Raw genomic sequence first — 14,570 nt, 5'->3', positions numbered from 1 at the left:
ATCCAATTGTGATCCTGTGAGTAGAGCCTTAGTACTCTGTTAGGGTTTGGAAGAGCCATTGATGGGAGAAGCAGGACCTTTCAATATTCAAGAAATTAAGAGACTTTTAAGATGAAAGTGAAGAATATAGCTTTGGGAAATTTTATTTCCTAAGGAAGGGATCATTATCAATAGGCTGGCATCAATTTTCCATTCTATTCTATAAACTGTAATATCTTGCATTTATGTAACATTTTATAGTTTACTCAACAAAGCACATTTTTCATAATAGCCTTATTGGAGGTAGTCATACTATTTATTTTAAAGATGACAAACCTGAAGTTAATTTTTTTCATTTTGTTGTTGGAGATTTGAACTGAGTAGTTTTTTTTTTTTTAATCACTTCTTGGTTAAGTACCATAGGGCTGAGTTGGTATCTTGCTAGATTACTAAATACAAAAAATATCTTTGAAGTATAACAGGTATCAAAATGTTTATTGGCTTTTTATCCTTATGTCTTTGATTATATTGCTTCAGACCTACTTTGGAGGAAATGTGAAAATACACTTAGAAATGACTAAATTCAAATCCTAGTTGTCATTCTTCAGATCCTCTCATAGCTAATATTTCATAGCACTTTGTAAAGCATTTTATATGTATTAACTTCTGTGAGGTAGATGCTATTATCCCTTTTTATAAATCAGGAAACATGTCAAAGCTAATTCAATGTGTGAATCAGTATTAAACTTAGTTTTCCTTAAGTTCAAAGGTCAGACAATGATCTTATGATGTAGAGAGCCATGTACACTCAGAGAAAGGATTGTAAGAACTGTGTGAATCACACCATAGCATTTTCACTTTTAATGTTTGCTTGCCTTTTGTTTTCTCATTTTTTTCCTTTTTGATCTGATTTTTCTTGTGCAGCACGATAATTGTATAAATACGTATACATAATTGGTTTTACATAATTGTTAACATATTTAACATATATTGGTTTCCTTGCCATTTGAAGGAGGGGGTTGGGGAGAAAGGGGGGAAATTTGGAACACAAGGTTTTGCAAGGGTCAATGTTGAAAAATTATCCATTCATGTTTTGAAAATAAAAAGCTTTAATAAAAGAAAAAATTTCAAAGGCCAGAACTCTGCCACTGAGCCATTGTATGAACTGAGGAAAAGTCTGTGACACTTGTTTCTTCAGTTGTAAAAAGGAAGTATCTATCTCATGTTTGTAGAGGGGAAATTACTTTGTAAAACTCAAAGTCATATAAATGTAAGTTTTATATAAAGTTATGCTTCTTTTCAGTTCTCTGAATTTTCGGTTAGGCTTCAAAATTATCTTTTGCTACCTTCCATCACTTGACCTATGACTTATGCTTTGTATCCTTAAGTGGTACAATGTCCATAGCAGAATCATTTATTTTCTTTAGTGTTTAAATTTCAAAATTTTAAAATTTCTTTTGCTGTTATGGGCAAGTAGAAAGATAAACACTCATAAACAAGAATTCCGCCAGGCTGTAACTTGACTTGATGAGGACACAAACACTGTAGAAAAGTCATTTTGGATAGTAAATAGAGCATTGATGTGGGAACAATGAACACAGCTAGGTCGCGAAGCAGAGAGCTAGGCAATGATCAAAGGGATAACCTTTGTAAAGCGCTTACAAAGCATTGTACAAAGCAAGGCATTGTCAGTATTATTAGGCGGGAGGCAAAACCTGGGGAGGAACAAAGGATTATAAAAAAGGTCAGAAAGAGGCTCAGGCCGGGGTTTATGACCCTCTAGGTGGTTCCCTGGGAAAATCCACCTTGTCAAAGTTTCATCAGGTAGTTTCTTTTCCAAACGAATTTGAGATCCGCAAAAAGCCGCGCGGCTCGAAGCAGCTGTCACTGACTCGCTGTTCAACCTTGAAAAAGTCAATTCCTATCTAAAGGCCTCAATGTCCCCATTTGGAAAATGAGAGAGTTGGGGTTCAATGACGTAGGCCAAGGCCCTTTACACTCGCAAGACCGACTCTATGATTCACCTGTCCTATCTTTTAAGAAATCGCTTCCTCCTCGCTGCTCTCCACCTAGATAGACAGCCCAGCCGACAGTTTTCTCCCTACCTCCGCCCAGAGTCGGCGTCGTTTTACCCCCGGGGTGGGGCGGGGCGGGGCTGAGACCGCAGACTGAGAGCTCCCAACAGCCGAGCCGGGCCGGGCCAGGCCAGGCCAGGCTGGGGGGTCCGCGCTAGCCTCACACCGCGGCGTGGGTCTTCTACCCATCGCTACTAAAGAAGCCTGAGTGGGTCATGCCCACCCCTCGGGGATTGAGCCCACAAAAAGTAGGCTGTCGAGAAAGGGAAGGAGGGAGGCCAGCTGGGGCCCGTCGATGACTAACGCCACAAACCCTCCCAGGCGGCGGCAGCCGCGGCCCCGACTACGACGCCCTAAGCCCGGGGCAAACGCCCAAGTACTAGCCGGGGAGGCAGCGCGCATGCGCCCTCGGCTTTCTCCGGCCCCTCCCCCCGCTTCGTCCCAAGTTACGCCCATGCGCAAACCCTCTGGCGACGGGCTGACGCTACCAGCGTGAGACGAGGCTCACACCAATCTAGTTCCTTCCTCTCGTCACCCACGGTGTCTCGCGCCCGGCGATTCCCTTCCCAGGGTCCTTTGCGCCGTGAAGAAGCGGCTTCTGTGGGCTGGGGGCATTTTGTGTCGGCTGTAGCCAAAGGAACAAGATGGCGGCGTCGGCCGAGTGACCGTGGTCCTAGCGGGCGGGACCCGGCGGCGGCGCTAGCAGCAGGTGGGCTACGCCCACTTACTGCGCCTTTTTTGGTTCGGGAGGTTGCCCTGCACCCGTAGGGACCTTCTAACGGGGGTGGGAGACACCCGGGAAAAACTGCCCGGCCTGGAACCACTACCCTCCCTGGAGCCTGAGGAGGGTGAAGCCGGAACTCGGCGCGTCGGCGACGGCAGCTACAAGGCTCCCTCGGGACGCCTTAGCGTCGTCTTAACTTGGAGAAAGAGCCTCTTTTTGAAATTTGTTTTTTTTGGGGAAAGTGCCACCATCTCCGGTGTCTAAAAGGTCGCGCCTGGTGGGTGAGACCCGCCTGGTCCCGTCCCTTTCCCCCTTGGCCCCGGGACACCTAGGTCCCCGTATCCCCCCTCCTCTTGCCAGGATGGCGAGCAGCAGCGGCTCCAAGGCCGAATTCATTGTCGGAGGGAAATATAAACTGGTGCGGAAGATCGGGTCCGGTTCCTTTGGGGACATCTATCTGGCCATAAACATCACCAACGGAGAGGTAATCACTCGAGGGTAGCGCGGGGAGGAGGGCTGTCGCTCTAAGCCAGGGGCGGGAGGGGGGGGGCGGGCAACGACCCTTCTCTGGAGAACAATCCCTGCCCTTCTTTCCCGGCTACGTGGGTACCTCGTCGTCGCCCCATGGGAGGAGGCCCGGCCCGGCCTAAGTTTTCGTTTTGCCCTGTGGATCTTTCCACTAAAGGGTAAAAAAACAAATCCCAGTGAGCTTCGTGTTGGGATAGGGGGAAATAGCTACGATAATTAAGTTTCCGAGCCTTTTAAAATCTCTTTTAAACCTTTAAAGAAAAATACGTTGCCCTCTCCCTGCCTCCCCTCCCCCCAGTTAAATATTGATATATAACTCAGAATTTTTTTGGCATCGAGACTTATTTTTTTGAAACCTCCCTCTCCCTTTTCCAGTCTTAATTCGAATAGCTTCCGATCCCCCTTCCCTTATTAAATTATTTTACATAGGCGTCACTGCGTATAATCGAAAACATTGAACATATTTTGCATTATTATTATCCTTATAATTATGAATCGGGACGATTTTGTCATTGGCCTGAAGAGGCTCTATTGAGGCCAATTGCCTCGTTTTTATGAATTCAAGAAAAGATTTTTCTTGCCTCAAATTCCCAGTGTCACTCGGTTGTTCGAATTGGAAGTTTACTTTTTGTCCCTCAGTACCCCTAACTGTCCCCTCCCCAACTTGGTATTAGGGGTGTTGATGCCATCCCCTCTCTTCCCCACAGGAAGTGGCAGTGAAGCTAGAATCTCAGAAGGCCAGGCATCCCCAGTTGCTGTACGAGAGCAAACTCTATAAGATTCTTCAAGGTGGGGTTGGCATTCCCCACATACGGTAAGAACCCAGAATCAGATGAGCCGTTGAAGGCAGAAGTAATGGGGAGAGTGGGCAGCTAGGCATCTAACGGGAATACCTGAATCAGACTTATTTCAGTGTGTCTATGTTCGGGAACATCTGAGTCATAACCTTTTAAGTGTTTCTGTGTTGGCGCATTCAGGTTATGATATGGGTAACCGTTTGCTTTGATTCCCAATTAAACTCTTAAGTAAACCACGTTTTGTGTATGAATTTATGGCTAAATTTTATTCCTGATTCTCTTTTGGCTTTCAACATTCTTACTGAGGCATTTTTTTGTGTGCTTTTAATTTTACAGGAACTATGGCTTTCATTCCTGTGGGGAGAAATTGATTATTGTTTTTGTGTGTTATGTCTGATTTTTTTATAACTTTTTACTTTAACCTGTGCAGTGAATTGGAAGGTTCCGGGACTTGGCTTATCCGTTTAGGATTGCTATTGGATCTAGATTGGGAAATGGCTGCTCTTTTGTTGTGTTTTTGTTCCAACATGTCTTCCTCCTCCGCTTAGAAAATGGCGGATCTACGTGACTCAATCCCATTTTCCTGCCCTTTTCTCTTACTCTGTTAATAAGTCTGTCTTCCTTGGGTTCTAATTATTTCCTTAGAGCGAATTGTACCTGTGAAAGGTGGAGAATAGAACTTCGGGGGTCTAGGAGCAGCATAATGATTACTCTTGTAGTTTCTGAACTAGATGCAATATGAAATTGTCAGATTGAACCATGGTTGCTATTTCCACATTTAATAATTTTCATTCATCACTTAACTATAAATGTCCTTTAAGCTTTTCTCCCCGGTGCAAATTGGACATCTGAGTTTAGTTCATTTTCCTGAAGAGAAAAACTTGATCACTATTCCACATCTTGATAAATTAACCTGTTGAATTATTTTTATTGTAAAAGTGCATGGGGTGGGGGGTGGGGGGAAGTAGGCCGACTTGAAGTAGGAATGTTTGTTAAAAATCTGATTTTTTTTTTTTCCCATCTGTCTGTTACACTTAATGGATTTTACAAAGTTTGGATTTGGGGTTTATCAGAAAATGACAACTGTACCTTATCACATACAGGTTTTGTTTTGGGTTGGGTTTTTTTTTTTTTTTAATGTGAAATTTGCAGAGTTCGGGTAGTTAATGATCAGTAAATAATAGACAGCCTGTCTTGACTTAAGGATCAGATTTTTACATACACATATAAAAATGCAAATTCTTAAGTTGTATGTACCAGAAAATTCAGTAGCTACTTTGGTTAATCATCAGTTGTTTTTGTTGAAAAATAAAATAAAATGGGTTTTAGTAATTGGCAAATAATCACCAAGTTTTTATTATGAAAAGCATTATTATGAAAAACCATTTTGATACTGTCTGTAGAAGAGAAATGAGAGAAGGTGGAATGGAAAGAACACTGAATTTTGATTCTATTACTTGCTTCCTTAACATTTTTGGCCTTGTGTTTTTCCTCACCTACGAAATGAGAAGGAACTGGGCTAATTCATAGGTTCCTTGTAGTTTTAAATATATGATCCTAAAACATGGCGAAGAGGTAGAATGCTGGGCTTGGAGTCAGGAAGACCTGAATTCAAAATTGTCCAGTATCTGCCAAGAAAATCCCAAATGGAATTTACAAAGAATTAGATACAACTGAAAACAACTGAACAACAAAAAATTGAATTACATCTCCTTTTTCCTCTCTGATTATGTTGTCCAAAAAGTAAAATTTCATAGTGCAGAATGACTTAAATTGATTTGCTATTTTTTTCTTTAAGAAGAAAATGTAGTAAAAAGATTTTTCAGGTTTCTTTTATAACATACCCAATTTATTTTCTTAAAAAACAAAATTCTTTTCTTTTTTTAAAATTTATTTTTAATACACATTACTTTATGAATCATTGGAAGCAAAAGGGAAAAAAAACCATGAGAGAGGGAAAAAAAAAAGCGAACATAGAATGTGTTGATTTGCATTCAGTTTCCTTGGAAAATTATTTTTTTCTTAATAGAGTATTCTAAAATTTGAATAAAGTAGTTTTGTTAGTCATGTTTGAGAGTCATTAGAATTCTTATCCAAAATATGATGGAGAATTTTCACATTGAGCACAAAATGGAAAACGTTTGCTTTTTGCTTAATTTTTCAGTTGATTTAAAACTTCCTTTTAACTTCCTCCTCTCTACCTCTCTCCTGAAACCCTAAAACATCAAAACTGTACCATGTCTTTGTTCCGTTCAATGATAAGAAATTGCAACACATCTTTGCAACTATTGTTCAAGTTTTCTGAGGGAAGCCTCAGTATTATAAGGGTCTTTTCTCTTGAAGTTGACAGGATATTGTTGGATATTGGGCAAGCACTGGGCCTGGAATTATTTTACTTTTGTCAAATGATAAAAATCTTGAAATTGATTTTATTTTCCTAAATTGATGGCTTATTTTATGATTTAATAATCATAGGTTAAAATAGATTTTGAGGTGATAATAAAAGGTCCTTTATTTTATTGAAGTTAGTGGTAACTAATATGGATGTTATTTGCCTAAGTAGATATGGATGCAAATTCAGGCCTTCAAACTGATAAAATGCTTTGCTCTTCTCCAATGCTTAAGCTGCTTCAATTGAATTTTTGGTATCAATATTTAAAAAACAAAACATTTAAGTGGTCTGCTAGTGATATATAGGATTTGAGCACTTATGGCTCTTGGCCCTCTAATTTGTATTAAGACTTGAGGTACTAAACAGTTGAGTAAAGTGGAGTCATGGCAGTTAAGTTGTGTGGGATTGGGGGAAAATTACCACCTGGCTTCCTAAGTTTTTTGGTTTTTAGGGACTTTAGGAAGGAGAAATATTGATGACTCCAGAGAGATAGATAGTTCCAAGGCTTCAACAATTGGAATCTTAAAAAAAAAAAATGGGGCTTTGTAACCACAATTGTAAGGTTAGTGTAGTGCTGATGTAATAAAACTATTTTGAGGTTCAAATGGAGGATTTTATAAGAAAGATTAGTCTTAACCTTGATGTATTATGTTGGAACATGTTTTCCTTTCTATGGTTCTGAGGGTTTTTTTTTTTTTTTAATATCTTTACAAGTTCGCACAATTAAACAAGGAAGTAATTTCCAAACTTTTAGAAGATTTAAGTTCACTTTTATTACTGTTTTACACTACCCCCTTCCTCAAAAAGCACAAAAGTCATGTGTATTTTATAAATGAATTTAACTTCAATAGTTTCTGGCATCCCATAGAGATAATTTGAGATGGCCTTGAGTGACCTAAACATGGGTTTGTAAGTCACTGACCTACATAACACTTCTCTGTTAGGGTCATTATTGGGTAATTTGAGGGAATTGCTCATAGAATCAAAAGCATACTACTATTTTAGAGAACAGAAGCAAAATTCCCTCTTGACATTTTGGGGCCATCTCAAGATGCTTGACATGACATTTAGTACTGAATTTATTAATGTTAAGCCTCCAAACTTGGGAGAAGGGAACTAATAAAATTCGAAGTTCTGTTTGTAGTTAGGAGAATCTCAATCTTGTTACAGGGAATTAAAATGTTTAATGATGTCTTTGATGGGAATTAATAGAAGATATCTATGTAGTAATACAATGGAAAGAGCATACCCTTTGAGTTTTCTCATTTGTAAAATGGAAATAATGATAGCACCCATCTCCCAGGGTTGTGAGGATAAAATGAGATAATATTTGTAAAGTGCATTGGAAACTGCAAAACACCACATAAATATTAGGTGTCATCATCATCATTATTATTACCTGCTATTAATGAATTGAATTTTGGGGATATGACTTTGAGAAACCATGAAGGAAGGAAATACGAAAGTATTGTCCTATTTTATCTTAATTTAAGTTTCAGGGTTGATTTAAATGTCTGTAAAGCACTTATTACTCTTGGATGAAACTTGATGTGAGAGATCAAAAAGAATTCATTTAAAAAATTAAGTTTTCTTCTGCACTTGATATATAATTTATAAACTTTTTGTGAGATAATTTTTAAGTCTTTGAAATATTTTCAGAATTTTGAATAAAAATAGTTCTTTCCCTTGAAAGTTTAAATAATTTAAAATGTATTCTGTGAAAAAAATTTTCAGTAATCTAAACAAGTAGATAATCCTGTAATCCCCTTTATGCTTGCCTGGATTAGGTGACACTCTGTTAATAGGAGATCACTTAGAGAACTAGATGCATTATGTTGAATTTCCACTTGTGGATTAAAATGGAATAATTCAATAGTAAAGGATTTTGGAGCTGAAAAGGAGATAATCTAATCAAATCCTTTATTTTACAGATGTGAAAAAAAATTGTGACTCATAGCTGATTAGTGAGCCAGTGTGACTAGAGAGCCTAGATCACTCTCTTTGATCCCATTATACCACTTGCTATCAATCGCTATATGAATGACCACAATGGAATAGTTATATTTACCTAGATAGATTTACCTTGGGATCTAAATTAGAAGAAATTATATGAGCCATTGTAAAGTAAATGGATGGGCATCCTTATACTAAAGGATTTTTTTGCTGCTTTGTGTGGAGGTGATCCTGAGTTGGCAATTGTTGTGCCTTTGAAAAAGGAACTGGTAAACTGGATGAATTGTGGCTTGATTATGGACTCTGTATGTTTCTCTGAGGATCAGTGTAGTTAAGTTTAGAGCAGTTAATTCTCTTCCAGCTTTTACTTAAGGAGGAAATAATTGGCCACAGAAATTCCCAAAGTCCATGTATTAAATTATATTGTGATTATGATCTATATTGATGGAAGGTAGTAAGTATATTGATGTCATCTAGTATCCTTCCAGTATAGATTAATTTTACAATGCAGTTTATGTATGAATTTTCATTTTCCCTCAAAGTTTTAGTATGAATTTGAACATTGAGTTTTGGAAAATTATTTTTCTGTTGAGTAAGAAATGTTAGAAGGGGAGGCAATCTATTCACAGTGGAAAATGCATTAGATTTTGTTTTAGTGGACTTGGGTTTTAGTTTTGGCTCTGCTACTCGGTGCTTATGTGACTATATGCAACTATTTTAATCCTCTGTTATCTTCTACTTATCTATAAAATGAAGGATTGGACTATTAGGTCATTAGTCCTCTTATCTACCCCCACCTCAAAACCTTTTCAGAGGGTCTTTAATGGGTCAAATGGTCAAAAATAGTCAAATGTAATTTGTTTATTAAAATAGCCTCCTTCCTAATTTCATATCCTTGGTTTCCTCCCCTTATAAAAAATATTTTCTTTTTCCAAATACATGTAAAAAGAGTTTTCAACATTTAAAATAAAATAACTTTTAATTTTTAAAATACATGCAAAGATAATTTTCAACACTCTTTCAAAATCCTGTGTTCCAAGTTTTTCTCCCTCCTTTCTCTCCACCTTCCTTCCCAAGACAAAAGATAACCCAAAATATGTTAAATATGTACAATTTTTGTATATATGTATTTCCACATTTATCATGCTGTTGAAGAAAAATCAGATCAAAAAGGGGGGAAAAATGAGGAAAAAACCTCAAGCAAACCACAACAACAAAAAGGTGAAAATACTGTGCTGTGATCCACATTCAGTCCCTATAAACCTCTCTGGATCGAGATGTCTCTTCATCACAAATGTATTGTAATTGACCTGAATCACTTCGTGGTGAAAAGAGCCAAATTCATCAGAGTTGATTATCACATAATCTTGTTTTGTTGTGTACAATGTTCTCTTGATTTTACTCATTTCACTTAATATCAGTTCTAGTCAGTCTTTCCAGACCTTTCTGAAATCATCCTTTGGATTGTTTCTTATAGAACAGTAATATTCCATAACATTCATATACCATAACTTGTTCAGCCATTCCCCTGCTGTTGGGCATCCTCTACACACATTTTTGAACATTTGGGTCCTTTTCCCTTTTTTATGATCTTTTTGAGGTACAGATCCAGTAGAGACACTGCTGCATCAAAAGATATGTAATTTGATAGCCCTTTGGGCATAGTTCCAAATTGTTCTCTGTAATGGTTGGATTAGTTTACAACTCCACCAACAATGTATTAGTGTCCCAGTTTTTCCACATCCCCTCCAACATTTATCATTACCTTTTCCTGTCATTTTTACCAATTTGAGAGGTGTATAGTGGTACCTCGGAGTTGTCTAATCTGCAATTCTCTAATATTGATATTGATCAACATTCATTTTTTTGTGTTCAGATTTTTTTCTCTCCCTTACCTTTTTCTCTTCTTAGGACAGCAAGTAATCTGTTGGAGGTTAAATATTTGCAATTCTTTTAAACATATTTTCTTATTTGTCATGTTGTGCAAGGTAATCAAAGGGATCAAAAGGGAACAAAACCACTAGAAAGAAAAAAAACAGGCAACAAAAAAGTGATAATACTATTCTTTGAGCCACATTCAGTTTCTACAGTTCTCTCTGGATGTGGATGTCATTTCCCATCCCAAGTCAGTTTCAGTTGTCTTGTAATTACATATCCTTGTGAACCAGACTTTCTTGACATTAAGAAAAATTTTTTAAATAATAGCTTTATTTTCAAAATACATGAACAATTACAATTAGTCTCCAACATTTACTCCTGCAAAATCCTGTTTTCAAAATCTTTCTCCCTCCTTTTCTCCTCTTTTTCCTTCCCTCCCAAAGAGCAAGCAATCTAATATAGACCAAATGTGCAATTCTTCTAAACGCATTTCCACATTTATCATCTTCAATAATACTTTAAAACATTTTACAACAGATTGAATGCAGAAGCAGAATCCAATTGTTTACTACTAAACCAGATGTAAAAGAAATTTGCAGTATAGATAGATGCTAATGTAAGTGCTGCTCAGTAAATTTTTTTAGGCCTTGGAAAAATAATTTTTTATTGATTTTCAAAGTATGTTTAATGTGTATCGGTTTATTTTAAATGAATTAATACATATTTAAAACTATCAATTTTAGTTTTTAATATGATAATATTGGTAGGTGTTAAATACATAAGAAAAAAGCTCTTTGGGATCCTAAATAATTTTTAAGATTATAAATGGTTCTGAGACCAAAACATTTCAGAATTGTTGGACTGAATGATTCTTAGCCCCCTTTTCAATTCTCAAAGCTGCAGTCCTTTGGGAAAAAATATTGATTATCAAATCAGGTTATGTGAAAGATTATGCATCCAGCTTAATGGCTGAAAATTGAACTTGTACAGATTCTAATCACCTCTCATTTTTACTGTTCTTTATAATCCTACTTGGTTTCTTAACTACAATCCTTTCCCTCCCCAAAGCCATACAGCTGCCAAATTGATTTTCCTAATGCACAGGTCCCTCCAATTAAAAATCTTTAGTTCCTTCTTATGTTTTCTAGGATAAATCTCAAAGACTGCTTGGCCTGACATTTAATGCTTTCCACATACCTTTCTAGTCTTATTTGATATTACTTTTCTAACAATTCCATGTTCTGTGTCTGGAATTTGCTCCAATGCCTTAGAGAATCCTGAACTCAACTTTCAGAGTAACACTTTAGGTGGTACCACCCCCTAAGTAATCTCCAGGCCCCTTCAGTTATATTAGCACTTTATTCTATTAAAGTTAACTTTATTTGTATTTTTATATTATATTTTATATTTTTCTCAGTAGAATTTAAGTTCATTTAGGCTAGAGCTTAGCTTCTGTGTTCCCCAGCTTTTTGCATAGCACTTTGCATATGGTGACTGTTATAGATGTTTGTGTGGGAAAATGGTATGTGCTTTCTGAAGACTATTTAAAGCTTGTACAATTTTCTTTAAATGCTTCAAAACTCTTACTGCATTTTTAACCTTTAATAACTACAGATGTGTAAATGTTACATACACTTTAAAAAATCATTTTGAAAGCTTTAATTATTTAAATTTCTTTTATAATTATTTAGTTTTGTGAATTTTGAATTAAAATTTTAAATATTTTTTATTTTAAATTCTAAATTTTCCCTTAAATTATAATCCCCTCCACCCAATGAGAAAGCAAATAATATATCATTTATACATAAGAAATTACTAAAAAAAAAATTCTGTATTAGTCATACCAGGTTTTTTATAAAGCAAGAAAAATAGTGAGAAATCTATATTTCAATTTACACTTAAGAGTTCCTCAGTTCTTTTTCTGAGGTGTAGATGGCATTGTTCCTCAAGAATCCTTTGTAGTTTTCTTGGATCATTGTGTTGATGAGAGAGTAACTTGAGTCTTTCACAGTTGATCATTATTGCAGTATTACTGTTCTTTGGTTCTGCTCACTTTACTCTGCATAGGTTCATATAGGTCTTTCATTGTTTTTCTGAAATTATCTCTATTATCATTTCCTATAGGACAATAGTATTTCATCATAACTGTATGCCACAACTTGTTCAGCTGTTCCCTTGATTTATGGGAATCCTCTCAATTTCTGATTTTCTTGCCACCACAAAGAGACTGCTATAAATATTTTTGTATATATAAGTTCTTAGAAGTGGTATTGCTAGGTCAAAGGTATGTATCGATTTATAGTTCTCTGGGTACAGTTTCAGCTTGTTTTCTAGAATGGTTGGACCAGCTCACAACTCCCATCAACAATTCATTAGTGTATATATTTTCTTTCATCCTTTCCAGCATTTGTCATTTCTGGTAGGTATGAGGGGAGCAACAACTTGAAGAACTAAACTTTAGTACAGGGCATTAGTTGTTTTATGCTAGATTTGATACTAATACTTATAAAATTTGTTTTAAGTTAAATTTCTCTAATCGTTAGCGATTTAGCCTTTCTTCACATCATTGTAGAGATCTTTGTTGTCTTCTGAAAATCGCCAGTTCAGATTGCTTGACAATTTGTAAATTGGGAAATAGCTCATAATTTTTAAGACTGACTCAGTATTTGGGAAAAGAGACTTTGTCATGAAAATTTGCCATAAAATTTTTAATACTATTTCATTGCCTATGTACCTTTTATCAAAATGTTTTTTAAAGAATTCTGTTCTTCAGAACAGTGGATAGAGTACTAACCCTGAAGTTAGGACTGAGTTTAAATTTGGTCTCAGACACTTAACACTTCCTAGATGTGTGACTCTGGGCAAATCACTTAACCCCAATTACCTCAGCCCAAAAAAAAAAAATCTGTTCTTTAGTAAATTTTTGTGCATCTTTTACCATGACACCATTCTGTTTTTTTTTTTTTTTTTTTAAGGGGTTAGTTTTTTGGTGTCTCTTTTACAAAGCTCTTAATTCACTTTTCATAATTTTCTTGCATAATTCATTTCTTTTCTCAGTTTTTCTGCTTCTCCTTTTAGCTTTTTGTTTTACTTTTCCAGAAATTCTTGTTGGGCATGGATTCAACTAGTTTGCTTCTAGCTGTTTTCACATTGGTGTCTTAAGTTTTGTCTTAGTGTTGTTCCCTGTTTTTTATGGTCAAGTTCTTTTCTTTTTTTGTTCTTGACTTTAAAATTTGGCACTGTCCAAAGTTTCATACTTTTTGTACTGCTGTTTTCAGGGCTACTTCTGCACTACTTCCCAAAATGGTATGATCTTGGGAGTGTGGTCTCACTGCTCTCCTGATCTGTGCTTTGGACTTTATTTAGGGAAGGCGCGCCCCCCTCCCCGGACCTAAAATTGCTAGAACTCCTCCAGGCTCTGGACCCTGTGACTAGGTCCCCTTTTTCCTTGTGACTGACCACAAGCGTTTCTCTTGGGCTGTGTTGTACAAAAAACTGAGGATGGTTAAATAGAGTTGCCAGTAACATGCAGTGAGTTCCTGTAATCTTTTTCACATCATTTTACAGAATCCTTTACCATCTTTGGACAGAGAGCTCCCATGCTGCTGCTGGTTGTTGCATCTGCTTCCAGATCCTGTCCTAGTTGCATTGAATGTGCTCCAGTGTCCCAGAACTTTTGCTGTCCTCTTTAGTCTGAGCTTGTATTTTAAAATTGTTTGGAGAAGATATATCTTTCTTCTTTTCTTGATCAGACTTAATAAATTTTAATTTAATTTTCTTTTTGAAGCTTTCTTAGGTGGGTCAGTAGAGAAGAATCCTTTGCTTTGACCATGTCTGTCATTAGTTTTTTTGTGGGCTTGAGTCAGAATTGAGAACTTGCTGATAGTTTTGTAGTTTATTTAAAGGTAATTTTTTGGGGGTATCTGTGGAGAATATTTCAGAAATTATGCCTAGTTAGACCACAAGTCAACAAACCACAGCAAAGGACCAAATCCAGATAATAAAACTTGATTTAAAAACGTAAAAACCACCTTAGCTTACTGGCTATACAAAAAATAGGTGGAATATAGTTTTCTGATTTTCCTCATATTGGTCTAATAACTGATATTTCTGAAGTTTTAGCTTTTTGTTTGTGAAACAAGTTTTTAAGTTGTAATTTTGTCATAAGTCACTATCAAGTCCATTTTCTTTTTTGCAAGTAGAATGTTACCAAAGATAGACTTAAATGAAAGGAAGCAAACATG

General features: G+C 36.5%; 1 protein-coding gene across 5 annotated transcripts in view; it reads left to right on the top strand.

Moving 5' to 3' along the window:
- Positions 1 to 2,636: 2,636 nt before the first annotated feature.
- CSNK1A1 (casein kinase 1 alpha 1) overlaps positions 2,637 to 14,570 on the top strand; it is a 52,122-nt gene continuing 40,188 nt past the window's right edge. For 2 of the 5 annotated variants that reach the window (XR_007950770.1, XM_051978677.1), the window contains exons 1-2: positions 2,644 to 3,262; positions 4,014 to 4,120. Coding sequence is in view for 3 of the 5 variants with exons in the window: in XM_051978677.1 (XP_051834637.1) it covers positions 3,140 to 3,262; positions 4,014 to 4,120 (230 nt within the window). In the remaining 2 variants the exon portion in view is untranslated. Of the gene's footprint in view, positions 3,263 to 4,013; positions 4,121 to 14,570 lie in introns of all 5 variants that reach the window. The other 3 variants (XR_007950769.1, XM_051978678.1, XM_051978679.1) reach the window with 3 other exon arrangements.

The sequence above is a fragment of the Antechinus flavipes genome, chromosome 2, assembly GCF_016432865.1.
Source record: "Antechinus flavipes isolate AdamAnt ecotype Samford, QLD, Australia chromosome 2, AdamAnt_v2, whole genome shotgun sequence".
Classification (NCBI taxonomy): domain Eukaryota; kingdom Metazoa; phylum Chordata; class Mammalia; order Dasyuromorphia; family Dasyuridae; genus Antechinus; species Antechinus flavipes.
This window is presented reverse-complemented; position numbering and strand designations above follow the sequence as displayed.